Source organism: Perca fluviatilis, chromosome 2 (genome assembly GCF_010015445.1).
Source record: "Perca fluviatilis chromosome 2, GENO_Pfluv_1.0, whole genome shotgun sequence".
Lineage (NCBI taxonomy): Eukaryota > Metazoa > Chordata > Actinopteri > Perciformes > Percidae > Perca > Perca fluviatilis.
Window position 1 is genome coordinate 35,093,852 of NC_053113.1, and position 20,103 is coordinate 35,113,954.

A 20,103-nucleotide genomic window follows, 5' to 3' on the forward strand; every position below is an offset into this window, starting at 1 on the left:
GTCGTAGTACAGGTTATGCGGGACCGCGGTTGTTAGGTTAGGTGAAGCCGGATTACTGAAAGAAATCCAGGCCATGTTGATCTTGCTTCGTAGTACAGGCCTCTGGTCTCTGTTTTAGCTATGAGTGAGACCTCTTTTCTTCTTCTTTTTCTGTATTGTCTTTGATTGCACTCGCACATGAGCAGTAGCTCAGATGTAGATCATGTCAGCTAGCTAGCTCCATAGACAGTAAAAGAAAGCCTGTTTCTCCAACTTCGGTCAGTTACAAGGCAGGATTAGCTGGGAGACTTCTAAATGAGGGCGCACATGTAAGTAGTTCTTTTGTAGATTATGGTGAACTTGTGTGTGTTGTAGCAGTGCTTTGCTATTGAGAACAAGGTAGCATGCTAACGGTTGCGGTTAGCCAGCTCGTTTCGGCTTGTGACGTAGAAAGCCGTGCCGATTTTGAACAGCTCACCAGGAGACTGAAGGCAGGTTACTTTCAGAAACCCGTAGCTCACTCAAAACAGCATGGATGGATTTTTTTCCAAAGTTTGTATGTGTGTGGAAGCACCAGAGACACAAAATAACACCCCAAATCCCAGAAAAAGTGATTTTTTCATAATATGGGCACTCTGTAATGCACATTTTTTGGGGTTTGAAACAAACAAAAACAACAAAAACCTCTCACATTTCCACAGCCGTACTGAGCAGAGCCCTGTTTGTCAGCTCAGGGCAAAGCGAGCCTGTTTGCTGCTAAGGAGGAGGATGAACGGCAAATGAAGACATTATAGAGTATACAACACACAGTAATGTTAGTCTGAGTCTATTAGGCATAATGGCTCCCCTCCTTCACCCCAGCGCCATGGTAACATTTTTAGACCACTGGAATAATAACATTCAAGGTTTGCAAACAAAATACACAATCAAAGAACTCCTGTTCATACCGTTATTCAGGAAAAGAAAGCAAAAACTCTAATGTGAATGTAGGAGGCTTTTACAAAACATAAGAGGAGTCACGAAAATAAAACCTCATTAGTGCTCCTCATGCATCTCGAAACTTCAATGTACCTGAGCAAAGAATAGACTAACCTGCTTCAAACTCTCCTCTCGCTAGATATAAAATACAGTTTCCAGTGGGAACTTTCCAGAGAGACATATAGATAGCGCTCTCCCCCTCAGGCAAAAAAAAAACAATGTTCATTTGCTGCTTCATGTGTGGTCAACAGACAACTTCAGATGTCAGCAGGTGGGAACAGGACTAATACATTGCCAGCAGTCCCACCTGTCGGGGTTCCCATTGTTGCTTCGTGACTAAAAATGCTGGCTCCATTTGAGGGCTGAGGGCCTTCAGTACCTGTGCAGACCTGCCGCTGAGGGATCAGGTTGCTGCTTCTGCCCCTCGTCTGGGACTGAGACAAGAGGACAAAGAAAGAGAGGAGGGCTCAAGAAGGAGGAAAAGATCGATTTCGCCTTCAGGTGTTTCAAACCACTTGTGTAATTGGCGGTTGCATCCCTCAAGAAATGTGAAAAAGAGAAATCTTTCATATCATAGATGGGTGTTGTTCAATGCAGGTTTAAAGTCCCTGCAAACTACACAGACTAGAAGAGGCTGATATTTTTTTTTTTGCTGTTATTGCTCTTTGTCATGTATGTGTGATGCCAACAGGTTTTTGACTCTTAAACTGTATTATTTTCAAAACTTTAACTTTGATTGTTGCTCATTTAGTCATGAAAGTGTAATGTTATCAACAGAAACAAGGTTTGAAACTAAGTTGCCGGATACTTTTTTTTTAATCTATATCTGTTTATTTTTTGCAGGAGTTAAGTTAAGACTGAGGCTTTCTGAATGCATAGTACATGTGTTATATCATATCTTGTTTGCTTCTATATTTGTGATTTCATACAATTCCCAGAATACCTGCTGATAGTCCCCAGAGAACAGGTGCAAATCATTTGCATCAGCATGGGGTTATTCATGTGTGGGTGAAGAGAATAAAAGCACTGGAGTAATAAGCCCAAAGAAAGAAGTGAGTCCAGCTCTGCAGCTCAAACAACAGGAAGTCTTGTGACCGCGTGGCATTCTGGTCCATTAAGGACACTGTCAGAGAAATGTATCGCTTTATTGTCTTTTGCTGTGTTTATGTAATGGAAAAAGTATGTGATTCTCAGGGACTGACATCAGAAATGGGAATATTTCCTGTTGATGTGTTAGAAAGTAAAGTTTTTTCATTAAATTTCATTGAGGCTTTAGCGGCTATATCTCAACATGATGTCACAATGTCTGCTTTTGACTCATTATCCAAGGTAATAAGAAAAGAAAAAAAACAGTGGCAAACAACGAAATAGACCTCAGACTCCCAGGTAGATTGCCTTCTCCCATTATCTTCTCCATCGGAGATATCCTCTCATGAGTTCAACAATACGCGGACTATATGTGCATTCTGAATTTCTGAATTATTATTAATTGACTACCATTCTAGCTTTGAAGCTGGATGAGAGAAACAACATAAAGATGTACAGGGTACAGACAATAACTGCAAAAGATTCAAGAACCTCTTGCATTTTTCCCTTTGATGAGTTTAATGTGATTTATAAAAGAAACCATTGTCGAGCGTTTTTTAATAAATGATGTTCAAGTTCCTTTTAATCAGTGGCTCACTCTAAAGATGCTGACAGCACAATCAGAACAGACAATTTGGCTTTGATTTGGCTTGAATTGTTCTGCAAATATTGAGCAAAGCACTGAAGAGCGCTAATATCTGGGGGGAAACGTTGTTGTTGGTGCTGGAATGAATGGGAGCATAAATAAGGATGGAAAACACACACCTTATTATATAGTGTGTCTGGGAAAAAGTATACGTATATGCCTCTGCACATCATTGGCAGTATCACACAGTCATTTTGTTAAAATTTTTCTACGAGCGAGACAGATGGGAAAGATAAAAGCACATTACAAGAAGGGTGATTATCACTCTAAATGTCTTGCCATAAGGTTTCCTAGAAATTGATCTTGTGGCACGATCATTAGTCTTTAAAGTGTTCTCCTCTATACACTCGACCACACGAGCCACCGTAAAATCATCTTAAAAAATGTCATAAATTGCGTCAGCAGATGAGCTGTACGAGTGTGGGGACTGCTCTTAAGACAGCAGCCTGCTGCTGGAGCGATCGGGTGGTAAGTGCACTCAGAAATCACGTCCATTATATCGTGAATTATGTATTTGAAGGGCGCAGGCCAGGGGACCCGAAGGGAGAAGTGCTTGTGTGAGATGCCTGTGGGTAGACTTGGGGCCGATCATGGGAGAGCTCACAGTCCTGACTCTAAACATCCGCCAACAACTCCCATTAACGACGTGCCATTAAAGGCAACATTAGGCCATTAACAAAGCGCAGCCACATCGCTTCCTACTTATCCATTAACCCTTCCTAATGCAACTCAGTGCCTGTTGGCAATGACTTCATTTTCCTGCTTCTGACATCGACCCAACCAAGTCTCTGGGTTGTGAATGAACATTATTTTTTTTAAAGTTAATGTATGTCCATGTCTCAACTGTGCCACGATAGCCATGTTTCTCAGGTAAAAAATAAAGTAAAACTCCATTTCTGCAAAAAGATATTAAAGCAGAATTAAGTACTGTATCTTCATGGTAACATATAAACTAAAAGACATTTGACTCTATGCCTTCATTTATAGAAGTGATATGCCTCATAACTGAATCGTCTCACTTCAAAAGATAAAAGCACCAATGAAAAACTACCAAATTTGTTTACAGGTTTATTTCAAATGCTGCTTTTGTGTAGAAGATAGCAAGGCTGGGACCTATTAACTCTCAATCCAGTCAATTCAGACGTGTGATTAGAAACCACTCACACATTCTTAATTATTTCTGAGTCATTTAAATGTGATAACTTTCTCATATGGCAAGGAGGCTTCAAACGTTATTATGCTGAAGGATCCTACAAGTATTAAGCCTATTGAATTTGTCCTGCTCGCCCATGCCTAATGATGAACTTGCATTCACAAGCAACAACCATGCCTGTAATCACACAGGCTTTGCATTTCAGTTAGTTGAAAACACATCTGAAACACTTCTAAGAGTCTCTTTAGGGGCTGAAGTTGAGCTCTTAAATCCAAAGACTTTTAAATCTTTGGCCGATCTCGGCCAGCGTTTAACGATGTTTTAAGCAGCACTGATATTGAACACTTTTTCTCTTTCTTTCTTTTTTATACAAGAGAATAACATTTATTCCAACATCTGCAGCTCGGATTCACGTTCGCAGTGTGTATTCTTGGTATTTTAGTGTATCTTACTAGACTCACAACATTTCAGTTGCATGCATCTGAGTTTAGCCTCGATAACAGCAATCTGATCACGGCTTCCTGGTGTTTTTACTGTGCTTGAGATTATGAGACACATATGAGTGCACACACTCTGTTTTCAGCCTGTTTAATTAAAAGCATAGATCATTTCCCCTCCAGCAATCACTGGGAAGTAAAATCAACCCAATTAAGGCTTAAAAATGCAGTCACACTGATAATGTTTAAATGTTTACAGCCTAATAAAGTTAACGCAAGGGTTAAAGAGGTGCAGCAGATGGTGTGATACTCCAGACGGAGCCTCTAACAGTGAGTAATGTTTTTACTAATGAATATAGTGCCCTTTGAATAACTGAAGAGTATGAACTGATACCCATAAATCTAAGTTCAAGAAGTGAACCCTCAAGTTCTTACAACCTACCGTTTTTTTCTGCCCCTGTGCAGCTAGATGTGTTAATAGGCAGCTTTAAAATATTCTTGACACATTCAAAACAACCTTCTTGACATCAAAGTGCTCGTCGTTTCACCAAGTCTCTTCAAGAGGTATCACATCAGACGGGAGGTATCCGATTTTTGCATACAGGCCATAAAACCTGCCAGCATCGCTTGCCTGAGGCAACTAGAGCAGGACTGACTTCCAGGGTAAGTATCTGTTCTGTGGATTATAGATGGAACATCGTTTGCAATCAGTTTTATTCATAGCCTAAAGGGTCCTCTGCACTAACGTCATACAGCAAAAGAAAGAGAGACAGACTGGTTCTGCAATGATTAGTCCATTAATTGATTAATCCATTGACATCAAATAAATCGTCAAAAATCATGTTCATGTTTCTACTTGAGCAAAAATGTTAAATATGAAACTGGTTCTAAGGCTTGTTGCTAATTTTCTCTCTTTTATATGAATGTACATTTCATATCTTGTGGCTGTTTGTCAGACAAAACAAGCAATATAAAGAAGTCACCTTGAGACATTCTTTAGATTAAAAGATTAGTTCATTTAAAAAAGGATCTTTGGCAGCTTATTTTTAATGAAAAGAATCACTTGTTGCAGTCCTAGCTATGACCCATTACCAACCCTCATGCACAACATTAGGGCTGCTACTAATGAAGATTTCCACTTACTGATTCATCAAATGCTTAGTTTGATATAGTATAGTCTTTTATTTGATTGTTCTCGTTCTGGTCTATGTAATGTCAGATAATAGTGAAAAAATACCCATCACAATTTCTAAGAGCTCAAGGTGATGTCATCAAATGTCTTGTTTTGTCTGACCAACAGTCCAGGATATCTTTATTTTACTGTGATATAAAAGAAAGAAAAGCCGCAAATCCTCAATTGGGAAGCTTGAACTACAGACTTGTTGGCATTTCTGCTTGAAAAGTAACTCATCGCTAATCGCTTCAGCTCTTAAAATCGATTAAGTTGTTTATCATGTAGGCATGTCTAACACCCTTGCTACTTTTCTGTTATATATCATTGCAAACTGAATATCTTCTTTTGGACTGTTGGCCAGATTTGGGCTTTGGGAACATGTGATTGGCATCTCCTCTATATTTTTATGACAGAAATGACAGCTGAATCGGTAATGACAATAATTGTTAGTTGCAGCCCTAGCCAAGGAGACCCATGCCAAACCCTCATGCTCAACATTTTATATATCCGAACAGACAGAGCCGTACACTAGGGTCAAGATTAAAACATCCACTGCACCATCAGACTAAAAGCATCCCCATTCTGCTAGGTTTTTATATATATTTTTTTTATTTTGAAATATTACCCCAGCTAGCAGCTACACATTACACTATTCAACCAAGTGAAATAAGCTTTTTGTTCAAGTACCTGTGTGTCTTCCTGTACCAAAAGTGCTCCCTTTGCTTTAAAGTGGCCCCGCCCTGTCTCTGTCCCCACACCTCCTTCAATCGAAAATCCTTTGAACATCTGCAGCACGTTGGGCCTGGGGGAGCACTTGTGTTTACTATAATGCTATCTGTATGACCATATCACAGTTGCAGGTGGTGCCTGAGGCTACCAATCAAACCTGCTGCAACAACACCCCACACCAGTTGAAGGTAAATGCAGGCTTTTCTACACAGCAGAGCTGGCAACAGACCCACACACAGCCCTGACCAGAGCGCTAGAGAAAGAGGAGGATGAATCACTTTTCTACAAGGGTAAACAAGAATGCATCCACTTATCGATCTTAAAGTGCTTCATTAGACGCTGCATGAGCCATAGACTAATATTTTCCCCAACACAAAATGGATGACTAATGGAAATATGTGCAATTGTTGTACTGTTGTCTGAATGCAATGCACAGCACCTACTTTGCCATATCAATAATGCATGCCTTGTTACGCTGTAAACAACACAAAATATTAACAGGTAGATATTTTCATTTGTTCGGCAGATGGCTTGTGTAGCTTTCATCTCTGGTAATTGCCGTGGCGAGGCTGATACTTTCGCATTAGTTTAGCAAAGAGTTGTGTATGCTGTTGTGGACTCATAATGATAGGCCTGACCTTCTAACCCTTCACTGTGAAACAGAGCAGGCAATGCTCTCCATTCCAATAAGCCAAACAGCCTGGTTGGTATTAAGAAGGCATGACAGTTTCAAATTGTGTCCTGCTTTAGCTTCTGGCTCTGGGAGGTCCTAAAGCCTCTGCTGGCTAAACAGAGCAGAGAGCGGTGGGAGGAATGGAATGCAGATAATACATACAAAGGATTATGTACCTGCTTGCACATCAAATCTGTGTGGTTTCACATTTAATACCCACGGACCGTCGTCTGCTTTGATGGAGTACTGTGAAAGGTTGGAGATTATCATGCGCTGTCACACCACTGAGTCTTCCTATGACTTCAGGACTTTCAGATTTACGCGGCGGGATAATCGCTAACGTGATTTGGCTGAAAGGTTTTACTAGTGTCAACTCCAATGGCGCCAAGCTGGTTTTTGTGTTTGATGAATTTATGTATTCTATAAAGTGTTTGTTTATGCGAAACAAATTCCCTTATGTCCAAAAGACAATTTATCTTTTGTCGAAGCAAGGTCACTAAAAGTGTTATCCTCCTTTTTTTCAAAGACACATAACAGATAGAAATGTCACAACAAACCCAATCTTGCTCTTCTGTTTGTGTCTTTTGTTTCTGCAAGATGAGATAACCACTCTCAGTTTATGTAATTCAACATATGTCACCGTCATCCTGGGTATGCGGGTCCTTTAAGGCATAATAATTTCATTAGTAGTGGCTATTGCATTTTCTTCTTCCATTATGACATGAGGAGAAGCCATACATCAAGGTAAGTGCTTTTACCCATCCATCCAACACCCCCTCCGTGTGGTCCATCCAGAACAAGAGCAGTAGAAGCCCTGCAGATCTTACTGATAGTGAGCAGCAGACAGACACCCCACTTCATACAAAACCTGTCAATAAGCACCTCTGAAAGATGTTCTACAAAATATCTACAATGAGCTTAGGGGTAAAAACCTCCATGGGACTGCTGTGCAAGGACTATTCCCCTTCAAGCAAACTGAGTCAATACGCTGTTCAGAAAGTCCTCTGGAGCAACGAGCTGCCTCCACTGCAGGGTCAGACAAAAATACAGGGGCTTGGGGCTACGGCTACCCTGAAAGTCCAGAAAGGGCTAAAAATTGTAACAAAACAAAAGTATCACTAATAAATTAAGACCATTGCTGTAATTTAAAAAAACAACAAAAAAAAACTACATCTTAGTGGTAGAAACTACACACGTATTTGTAAATATGCCATGCAAATGTACTTTTAGCCACGCTTGTGGCGTAGGGCTACAGATGGCAATGTTGGTCTGTTGTTTGGTCTTACACTTTGTTCCATCCAAACTGAAATATCTCCACAACCGTTGCATGGATTAACCATTACATTTTGTACAGACATTCATGTTGCGTAGATGATGACGCCTAATAGAGTGCTGCAGGAATGAGTCCTAAAACGCAGAAATTAGTTAGCATTGTTGCACTTCCGGCTCCCTTGTCTCGAAGTCAATGGGTTTTTTATATGGGGTTTTGGTTAGATGCCAAAAACGATGTCACTACGAACAGAACAAGGGAGAAAATGAAATCTAAAAACTAACTCCTTACCTAGCTCCTCTTGTGTTCACTTGATAATATTAAGAACATGCAAATTTGCAGATGTAATGACCTGAGATATGAAAATGTTAGTGAACACAAGACATTACTGAGGACAATAAGAAATATATTCATTCAAGCATGATATTTGAGGAAATGCCACCCTGAGCAGAAAGGTAACAATTATTAGAAACCCACTGGGAGATATCATTGTGTGATCAAATGACAAACTGCGGCTGTAATGTTGTCTTGGCTTGGTGTATCAGTTTGTGTTGGCTCTGTTTATACATGAGCGTGCTCTGGCAAGCCCTCCACAATAAGACAGGTAATCCTGAGATTTCCTCAGAAAAGAGCAGAAAATCCAGGCTGCTTTACTCTAAAATGTCTTGCACTCTAAAAGAAATTGTTCATTTATCAGAGTCCATTTTTTTTCTGTGTGACCGCGCACGCTGAAATGAAATCACTATCATTATATGAGGAAATGATGTGTCTTCTCCGTATCTGCTACTGGTATGGAGGGGAAACGAATGGTAGCATAATGGGTTATGGCATCTTCATTACTCAAAATTAAACACTGCAAAGTTAATTTAACAATGTCCTCACTCTACAGACAAGCCAGGCACGGTAATAAAGCAACTTTTATATGACAAGGGCCTCGGGTAGAAAGGCTGCTTCCTTGTGAGTGTACTATTAAATCTTCCTGATCTTTTTTTTTTTTTTTGCGACCACCCAGCAGTCGAGGCTAGAGTGAAATCAGAGTGATTCTCGTTGATTTTTGTCTGTTCTAAGAGGATAAGTCAGTACAAAAGTCAGTATTTAAATTGCACCGGTGGGATGTGTAATGCTTAGAGATTCTTGACCTCCTAAGCATCCCATTAGAAAATTAAGTATTGCATCCAATTACCAGACAAGCATCTCTTCACCTTCCTCGTAAGCACTGGCAGTGGAACAGCTAAATACTTAACAGCAAAGCAGAGTGTCTTATCGTAAAACATCTAACACGTCCACAAGTCATTTATCAGACAAAGCATCGCTAGTGGTGTAATCGCCATGCAAAAAGCCACCACTTGACTTCTTTGAACAAAACTGATATTGAATCTGAAGAAAGTGCTGCTATGCTGTTGTTTTGATGTGAGGATTACATTTCTTCTCACTTAATCATGGTTTTTCCAAGATGTTGCACATCAGGAAGTACATACCCTGCCTGGGGCCGTCATAGAAGTTTTCCAAGGACTGGAATGTGAAAATGTCTTTCTTTCAAAGGGTGAATATGGTATTCATGACTTAGAGCAAGAATCCCTTCCAGGGACAGGGTCCAATAACAACTTAAAATTGAACTAATATATGCAGTAAACATGTTATCTGAAAAGTAAGATTATCAGCAGGTAGTTACGACATATAAAGAATATAAAGAATACTCTGGTAATATACTCTGCTAATATGTGGTTCCCTAACCTGTCTGACATATCGTCACATCCCACACGTCATCTCAACACGCTAATATACTTCTTCATACGTTTGAATTGTCAATGTTTACAAATGTTTACTTTTAGCTAACCGGTTCAACTATTTACTTTTTATATTTCAACTGTTTTTTGCATTGCTTTTAGCTTATTCTTCTAACTGGTTGTCTTTAAGGCTATTTCACCTGTTTAATAACGTAGGTAAATATTTCAAATGTCTATCCTTTCTTTTACTATTTAAACTCTTGGTGCAAAGGTTGGTGGGAGGTGTGGACTGTGCAGTCAGCTCATATAATAATTTATAAATTTAAGAAAGATCAACATCCCACCAATGCATGCTACTATTTGGATGGTTCCTTCTAAACACAAATGCGTGCATATGTTTGTTTTTTTAATTCACTGAGCTACTTAAGAAGTACCCCACGCCCCCAGTTGGGCATCTATAGAGCAGCTCGAAATCCAGTATAACGGGTTTTACAAAAAGATAACTACCATTGTAGGGAAAAACACCAGGTTGTGAAATTTCAAGAGGCATCCAGCATGTGAAAACAGGCTTGGGCTTTCCTCCCCCTCCCATGATGAGCATGTTTTAGACCTCTATAAAGGTTCAAGGGTAGTCCCAAGTGTATTAATACATTGATGACTTAGAGAAGACAGGCCAACAATTTAATCTTCTATCTTGTTTCGTACTCAGGCACTAACAGAATAACAGCCTTTTAATTCCAATCAGAGTTATACTCTTGCTATCCCCTGTGAAAGAGAGCCTCCCTGAATGAGAACTCCTGTCTCCTGCAAGTTCAACCGAAGCAGCGTGTAATCAAAGATAGCTTCGGGCATCGCAGAATGCTGCAGCAGTCTATGAGAATAGGGTGTTGGACATCAGCACAAAGAAACTATTTTAAAATGGCAAGAATGTGAATACTGAGGTCAAATGCAGACACAAGGGCATTCTGTTGAGTCCCAAAGGCAATGCGTAACAGGGAGCAGCGCAATGTTTCATGAATGAAAAATTGCTAAATAGCATTTGAATGAATAAAGCGACTTCTCAGTATTGCAAATGAGCTTTTGTCCCAACAGAGGATGATTCAGTAATGAATAGAAGACAAACCTTCATGTCATTTTATAAGTTGGCCCCGGGCTCCAAATGGATGTTTCACCTTTTGCACAACAGCTGTGCCATCCCGACTGACTTCCCTAAACCTCAGACAAAATCAAAGTAAAGGCCTGATAAAATATCAACCTCCTGTCTTGCCACTTGACTCTCATAAATGGGCAGGAATAATGACTTCATGGGACTGCATGCATACATATCAAAAGGTTCATCACTAGCCCCCTTCATGGGCCAGTAGGAGCCCCTGCTGCTGACACTGCTGTCAGTGGTGGGAACAGTGTCTTTGTCTTTGCCTAATCTATAAGACACATTTTAATGATAAAAAGAAGTTCATTAAATGTAATTTACAAAAAACAAAAGACACGTAAGTACCCACTCTCTGGCTTTCCATACACATGTATCCCTTTATGGCATTCCTTAAATATTCTCTAAGGTCAAACAATTACCATTGCAGTTAATGGCGGCCTCTCAAAGAATTCAATAAAACAGAGCAACGACTCTAATGGAGAATTCGAACAAAGATCCAGGCCCTGTTAAATATGGGTGTGGCCACAGGCTTTTCATATGGAGGAGGGATGCTCCCCCTCCCAGTCAGGTTGCACATGTGAAGTGCAGGGACAGGCAGCAGCTACTCTGTGCCCTCTCCAAGGGGTGTGTGCTGTTCCATATTAATGACAAAGAGAGGAGCGGGAGCAAGAAGTCGCTATCATACACTCATTTGTTTAAAAAGAGCCAGCCTCACAATACAGTCGGCGGGAGTCCACAGGAATCCAGTGAAAGCTGGGGGCTTCGTCCATGACAAAAGACAGAAACAACCTCACTTTTTGTCCCTGAGACAAGGGCTGCCCAATTTCAGAGTGCTGTTGGTCTTTCACCAAAACCAAGGATGCCTTCATGCATTTCAATGGGGGTATTCCTGCATAAAGAACGAAGCACTACTGCATAGCACAGTCACCCCTCTCCTGTTGTTAAGCCTTTCTTTATAGCTGAAACAATAGAACTCTGGTCCCTCCCCTTGAATAACAAATAAACCATTATTTTGCACGGCAGAGCGAGGAACCTGTGTGCAAAAAGAGGAAAGTGAGAAAATGGCAAAGAGAAAACTTAGATGATAGTCTGTTTGGTAAAACATTACAATGGTTTATCTTACTTTAAAATGATCTCCCCCTCAGTATAAGCACGTAAACTGTAAAACGACATGTATAAGAAGCCAATAAAGTGCTAAATTCAACCAGTCTTTTTTTTTAACCTGGCTGACAAATTAGATTGAAATGGACAGCTGAAAAGGCCATTTTAACTGCGAGGATAAAAATTGAATATATCTCACCCTCCAGCTTTAAAAGTGGGGCAAACCAATCACCAAAGTGTAATTAAGATTCACTTGCTGCTGTTTTACTGATAATCCTGTGTGTAAAACTGTCACAGGCGAACAAAAGACCTTTTTCTCATTGAGTCATTGCCTCAGAGTGATTGCTTTCCTTTCATTTTCTCAAGGCAAAGCCACTCTCTGCCGGGTGAGTCCAGCAAAGAGTGAATTGCTCTCTCTGACATGTAGGAAACTCAGCATGCTCATGTGCTAGCTCATATTTCCTCACCGCTGTCTCACTACATCTAATCCAAAGGTGAAGTTTGGTTTTGCGATGGGAAATCTAAAAGTATTTACATTACTCAAACTGTTGTATAGCTTTAGCCATAGAACAAATACCTCTATAAGTTATAATCAAGTGAATAATGAGGCAGAAACATGAAAGTCATAATTTAGCTCAACGTGAGCAATGGGAAGAAAATGTTTTCTTTCAACAACTGTACACACAAACAGGAATCATAAAGAGACGCCCTTAAAACCAACACTCCTCCACCTGTTCAGTGTCCTGCTGGGGGTGGAGAGAAACATGTGTGTGGGGGATGTGTGTGTGTGTGTGTGTGTGTGTGTGTGTGTGTGTGTGTGTGTGTGTGTGTGTGTGTGTGTGTGTGTGTGTGTGTGTGTGTGTGTGTGTGTGTGTGTGTGTGTGTGCGCACCACTCCAACCGACTGTGTGAGCGGTGCATGGCAGACAAAAGACCAAAAGAAATGCATGTCTATATTCAACTGTGTTACATCAGAATTACAGTTCTGTGGAACTCTTGTTTGGACAATCTAGGAGCATTGCTTTGTCTGTTTAATCCAAGGTCTACTGTATGTGAGGTGCTACCACACCATATGGTCCAGATGCATATGTTATAAGCATCATTTCTCTGGGGACAAGCTGATGCATCGGCCTAATTTCTTGGATATTGTTGTATCCACACATTTTTCTCCTCTCACAGAAATAGAGCGGGTTAGCGATCGACACCAAGATGAGATATCCCAATTTCAAAATTGCACCTCAATCTGCTCTTTGCGCTGCATCAAAGATTATCTAACAGCCACGTTTCAAATTTCACCATAACTTCGGGATATTTTTAGTTTTACGTCACGCAAAGCTTCAGCTATCTTTTTAGTTATTTGTAATTTAAAGCTAAAGTTACCATGTCAGTAGTTAATTAAGCTTGAGCCTCACATCCAGGCTATAAAGCGCTGCTGCCAGGGGCGCTAGTAGGAATCCTGCACCCCCCGATGGGAAGTGACACTGGGCTCCCCACCCTAAAGCTGCTTTAATTTACAGTAGGACCTCGCCTGTTTGAATGGCCCTCTCTTGTTTGAGGAGCCCATGAAAGTGTCCCCCTTTTCTCTCCATCAACAGCACCTCTGCTCACACTTCCTCTTATTTCTTATAATAAGAAATAAGAGGAAGGGTATATATAATAATGCTGACTGTATGATACTGGAAACGATTCCACTTCACACGCTCCATACACAGGACTGAGAGTCATACAGAGCTTTCAGAGCTACCGAATTTGGGATAAGCATCAATGCCTATGATGAGTTGTGTAGATGTCACATTTGGGGCCATTTTAAGTATTGCTATTCTAATAAGTGAGAAGAACTACGGATCATAAGCAGGTTTGTTCCCTTTGTTTAAGATCTTTTGCAGCCATAATCAATTCTGAAGATTCTGCAGATTCTCATATGTCCTCATTTATTTCCTCAGTTATTCAGACGGTTAATCTTGATTTCACAATTTGATTATGTTCTGTAGCTAGCCAGCAAGCCATTTGCTAAATTTGATCAACACACGACTAAACTATTTTTAAGAGAGGAAGTATTAAAATGAGTAACCTACAGATGCAGCATTTCTATTCAAAGCCATGATTCGGTTGAGTTGCCAACTTGCCATCCTTCTCATGAATGCATCTGAATTTTGCATGAAGGGATACAATACTTTGCAAGTCACAAAGAAATCTCTTTTCAAAGAAGAAACAACCACGAGCAGTCTTCAAACATCAAGAGGAAAACCGTCTATGGACAAGTTGAGACGTGCACAAGCACACTAATACACAGCTGCACAGAATGTCACATGTAACGCAGGTATACAATTAAAGTCGTTCTTTCCTTTTCCTGTGCATTAAGATCACAACATTCATGAGGCAGGTCTGGACATAACCTAGTTAAAGATGAAAGAGAGGGGAGCGAATCTATCTCAGGTGAAATTGGGTGACCCCCGCAAGAGATTAGTCCATTAGCTAAAGGGAGAGCCGCACTCGCTTGACAAGTAATACCAGCTGTGACACCGAGCGCTGCCTGTCTGTTCAGGGGGGTGGTGGTGGTGGTGGTGGGGGAAGGGTGGAGACAAGGGAGTGAACAAAAAAAACAGATGCATCTTTCTGACTATTTGTTCTAAGAGTAATTCAGAGCTCTGTTTTTCCTGTTCTATCCGGTTGTGCCACTGGCCATGGCTCGGCCCTTTAATGCCAAGGCCCTGGGAGCTGTTGCTTTTTCATCTGTAATAATATAATAAACACAGGCCTGTTTTATGGATGCAGTTTGTTTATTGAAAATCCCAAACCCAATAAACCCTTACAGTCAGATTTGTTTGCCCATATTGAGCAATTTGAAGAATCACAAATAGTTCTGCTTTCTAACAACTCAAGAGAAACCTCTCACTTTTTTTGCAAGAACACTGAGAAGACTGACCATCTGTTGTGTAAGCAAACACACGCGTTTTGACCATCACTTTAGGCAGCATGCCTGCTGAACACACAGCAGTGTGGACGACCATAAAATCTAACATCAGTACCAACTCACTGCACTCTCCTGTTTCAAGCATACGACACTGCAGCGGCACAGAGGTGTAAAAACACCTTGAAAGGGCCATTCGTTTCCTCTCAAATAAACCACCTGAGCCTGACTGATAGGTGCTGCATGGTGTTAATTTACAACAACCAGGCGCCACTCTAGCGTGACAAGGCGGAAGGGAAACAGATGAGGTTGATCTTAACATCTTAAGATTTAGATCAACCTCTGCGCCCCTATCCTTTCCAAGGGAGTACTCTGAGCTCCTGTGCAGTTTTGCTTAATGGCCTGGATGAGTGATGTGAGCACATGGTGCTGCTACCTGTTGGCCTTACAGAGCAGACAACATAGAAGACTGGAGAAAGGCATAAACACCTTCTGCACATTAAATACCAAGCAAAAGATTAGGAATAAGAGGAGTTTTTTTTTTCTTTTTTCAGAGACCCACAAGGGGTAAAATCATCAATTTTTCAGAGCAACATTTAAAATCACCACTTAATGCCAAGTTGCTGCATTCACCTCACCAAAGCACCTAATTTCTTTACGAAAACCTGGAAGCATTCACTTGTACAACCCATTACAACTGCCCACATCTGAAATCAGTCCCATTCTACATGTAATTACTAGTCATGAGCGCTTTCCAACCCAGCCAGCAAGCAGCCCATAATTACAACAAATCAGACAGGATGTAAATGCAGCACCATTCAGCTCAACAGTCTGCGTTAACAGGAGAGAAAACACATAAAGAAAATGAGGCATCATGATGACATCATGGCATGAGCACATGTAAAGACTGGGTGGTGATGACTACTTCACTGCCTGCCTCTCCCATTATGTGAGGGATAACAACAACAAAAAGGTGGCAACAATGGGCAATGTTTCATGTAATATTTCACAAAAGCAGTTCATACACAAAGTCACTTTTATAACATATGACCAAGAATGTATGACCATAAACAATTTACTGAAGTGAAGTTAAAAGAAACTGCTTGGTCTCATTTATCTTGACTTTTTCTCATGCATTATAGATATTTAGGTGTAGATTTGTTCATAGTTTAACACAACTGCCATGGATAAAAGTGAGCAGTGCATTGTATGTGGTTTAAAAACAACAACCACAACAAGAGAATGATTTTTTTTTTTTTTATTATGATTTGTGATTTTAAAAAGAGAATACTATTTCGAGCATTAAATGTAGGCTACGCAAACCAAATCCACATAAAAGGAGCATCCGTGACTAAATACCAGTAACAGAAACTAAAGGCTATTTTACAGCGCACTAACTTATAACTAAACAACATTAGCTTCACTGCTCCACATCTCCCCGGAAAAGTGGTCGATAATCCGGGCTGAAGTTTGTCACACCTGTGTGTGACTGGTGGCACTTTCCCCTTCATACAGCTACCTGCGACTTGAGTGCACGGGCGCACCCCGCGTGAGCACCACCACTGGCCGGTTAACGGGACAAAAGCTTACCTTGGCGGAGGAGCGCGGCGATGAGGAGGGCACGCACGCTGCTGGCGGACAACAAGTGCATCCTTGCGGGTCTCTCAGATCCTTTAGTCGGCTGCTTGTTTCAAAGGTTTGTTACAACCACTTGGTTGAGGCTTTTGTTTTTGTTGTTTTTTGTTTGATTAGTTAGGCTAGTCCCTGGCGCGGTTGTGGCGGTACTGCAGTTCGATTTCTGATTTTGGCTCTTCTCCCAACGTGGCATGTGCTCGCCAACTCGCGCTCACATCAGTTCTGGCGGACCAGGTAATTGCGAGTGGGCGCACAGACGAGGGCGGGGTGGGGGTGGGGGGGTGTGTGTGTGTGGGGGGGGTACTGTCTGCAGCTCCGCCCCCCCACACCTCCCCACCCGCCCTTTCCCCTCAAGCGGCGCCCCCCCCCCCCTCCCCCTCCTCACACACGAGTGCACCCCCACCTTTTTCTTTAAGACCCCCCCTTAACTCCTCCCGCCCCCCTCTTCTCTCCCTCTCACCCCCTACTCTCATCCTCAACTCGTCTAATTCTCCCCCCACCCTTCTTTCTTTCCATCATGCACCCTCACCCTGTCTGAAAGCACACATGTAGACAAGCACACACACACACACACACACACACACACACACACACACACAGGGGGGGGGGCTCTTCTACCTAGCAACACCTCACTCTTGTTTCATGCAGAATAGCCAGAGATGGAATGAATACCTAATCCTTAACCTGCATTTAAAACGTAACTGACGTAAAAAGAAAAGTACATATTAATATTTGGTTCTTTGGGTCTATAAAAGCAGTTTACAAATACTGATCTGAGAGTGTTCATCTATTGTAAATGCATAAATAGTGAAACTTGCCTAAACAGGTTTGCAGTGAAGTACAAAGTACATCTGAAATGTTGTAAAAGTAAATGCCAAGATGGAGAGTGGCAGAAGCTCAAAATTGTAGCACTTAACCGCGGTACTTGAGTAAATGTACATGCTACTTTCCACTTGTGGTCTCCAACACGCACAATCTCTCACACACACACACACACACACACACACACACGCACACACACATACATGCTGAGGTATACTTTGAATCAGCCGCCGCCTCAGACAGAAGCTTTGTGCCTCACAGGCAGAAGACAGAGGGCTCATGTTAAAGCAGTGTATAGGTTGTGAGTCCAAGGTTAATTATAATGAAGAAATGTCCGCATAAATAATTTAGCTGTAATTAATTATTTAAATCCATGCTAATATCTCCTCACTTTACAATTATTTTAATGAGCACATTCAAGAGCAGGGCCACAATAATTAATATCCATACAATGACTATGTTAACAATTAGAATGAATCTAAGTGCTTTGGCATTGACTTCTCTACACTTGTACTCCTTTATGGCTCAGTTTACTGTAATGTCTAGCCGTCTGTATCTACTTGCATGTCGTGTGGTGGTTTCAAGTGAGATTTTCTGTGTGATAACAAATAGATTGTGACTATAGATGAGGGCTGTTGGCTGTTAAAGTACCATGCTCTAAAACGAGCATAACAGTGACAGTCTCGGCGAGTCCATTTCAGAAGTTGGTAAAAATAACATCATAGCATGTACAATGTCATTAAAACCACACTTGCTGCAAATAAAATGATTTACAACTGTGCTGTAACTGCATGAACATGCTTGTCTGATCACAAAATGTGTGCGTCTGTGTGTGTGTGTGTGTGTCTGTGTGTGTGTGCGTGTGTGCGTGTGTGTGTGTGTGTGTGTGTGTGTGTGTGTGTGTATGTATGCACACAGTGTGTGTTGGGCTGGGGGAGGAAATCTATCAGGGCGAAGAAGTAAGTATTCCTCACCCCGGGTGTGAAATTCATGTAGGTCTGTGATGGTTTGTGCAAATGGAGTGGGGGCACAGGCTGTGAAAACCTAATGCAATTTGATTAGAAGTTAACCGCAAAGCAATATTTTCCCTGCCTCAGTGCGCCGTGTGAAAAAAAAGAACTATTTGCTTTTTTTTCCCGCGTGAGTGAAAGTGAATGAGACCGAGCCTTGAGCGTGATGTTCAGTTACCAAACAATAACATCTTGGTCATAATTGGGATTTCAGGTAAGGCTGGTCAAGGACTAAATATTGAAAAAAAACAACAACCACCAAACAACAAAAACAGAAACCCCAAATACATGTCACCAAAACATCTACAGTAAACCTGGGAGTCGGCTGTGCTAGAACTTCTGTTTTTGTGTGTGGAATAAATGCAGCTGAGGCTCAGGTTCATTTTGTATTCACGGGAGAGCGTTTTCAGTCAGTCCCCATGACTGGAGAAAGAGATTACACAGAGACTAATGAATTACAATATATCATGTCATATTGGAGGAACTGCACCAGCTCCAGCTGTCTTGTATTTGATGAAAGAATGAACGTTCCTATTTTGACATCTTGTGAGACATCTTGTGACGCTACTCCTGCTATGAGCGTGGAAACAAACAACCTTGTTGCTGTGGACTCGGGCAATGAAAGTACACATTTTTGACATTTGGGGATGCTGCAGACATGCAGCAGACCTCTCCCCCCCCCCTCTCTCTCTCTCTCTGCCTACTGGCTCATGTTGCAGGTGTACACTAATTGTCATAGGTGGGTTTCAAATATAGATATGTCAGAACGAATGGAACAAAAGCAGTAAACACAACCTGGCTGTGCAGCTACAGGCGGAACAGGATACTGCTCATTCGCTTCACCGTGGTGGTCATTTATCTTTTCCAATCCTTAATTTTCACCCAAATATGACACACGTTAATTTGGCTTTGAAAGAGAACTACTGTACCTCCCCTATCCAATGGAGGTGTTGGCCCCTTCACAACAGCTCCTGGGAGGCAGACGAGTGATTAGTCTCCTACAGATTGGGCTTCAGTAAACTGTGTCAAGCAGCGAACACATTGACCCTGACATTTTCTGCATGGCCAAGGGAGGGGAAGATCCACTTAATGGCTAGTCCTGTGCCGGCCAGCAGCCCCACTTTAGATCGATAATTGCTTCATTAGTTAATCTGATTGAGTGTGTGAGCAGCCTGTAGTCGATGGAGAGTTACCTCTCTTTCTGTGAGGAGTCTACGTTTTATTGATTTCATTATTCCCTGTAGAGCCTAACTTTTCCCCCCAACTAATCCGCACATTTACACGAAGAAAAGGAAAATGGATCTTTTTGTTTGAGCTCCTCATGCCAGCCGTACCTCAGTGATATTAAAGCCGATCAATAGAAGCTGCTTCTTGATAGCAACAAGTAAAACAAACGAGGAGACCAAATGGCATGTCTTAAGTTGTCAGGTTGGAATGTTACTTGTGGTTTGAAAGGGCAACCCTGTCTCCACCATTCCTGGCTTTTTAGCTGCTAAATGCCGCCCTGTGTTCAGCAGCTAGTCGTTTACTTTGTCTGTTTTAGCTGAAAACAGCTGGCTGCTAAAAACGATGCTAATGAGAGCATTGGGAGTGAACCAAGCTGAAGGCTGTTAAACCAAA

At 41.4% G+C, this 20,103-nt stretch overlaps 1 protein-coding gene across 2 annotated transcripts in view; it reads right to left on the minus strand.

The window, feature by feature from the left end:
- Window positions 1-16,755, minus strand: part of LOC120553235 (CD166 antigen homolog A-like) — a 43,609-nt gene extending 26,854 nt beyond the window's left edge. For both annotated transcript variants that reach the window (XM_039791454.1, XM_039791444.1), the window contains exon 1: window positions 16,607-16,755. In XM_039791454.1, the coding sequence (XP_039647388.1) occupies window positions 16,607-16,667 (61 nt within the window). In that variant the 5' untranslated portion in view covers window positions 16,668-16,755. The remainder of the gene's footprint in view (window positions 1-16,606) is intronic.
- Between the last annotated feature and the right edge of the window lie 3,348 nt (window positions 16,756-20,103).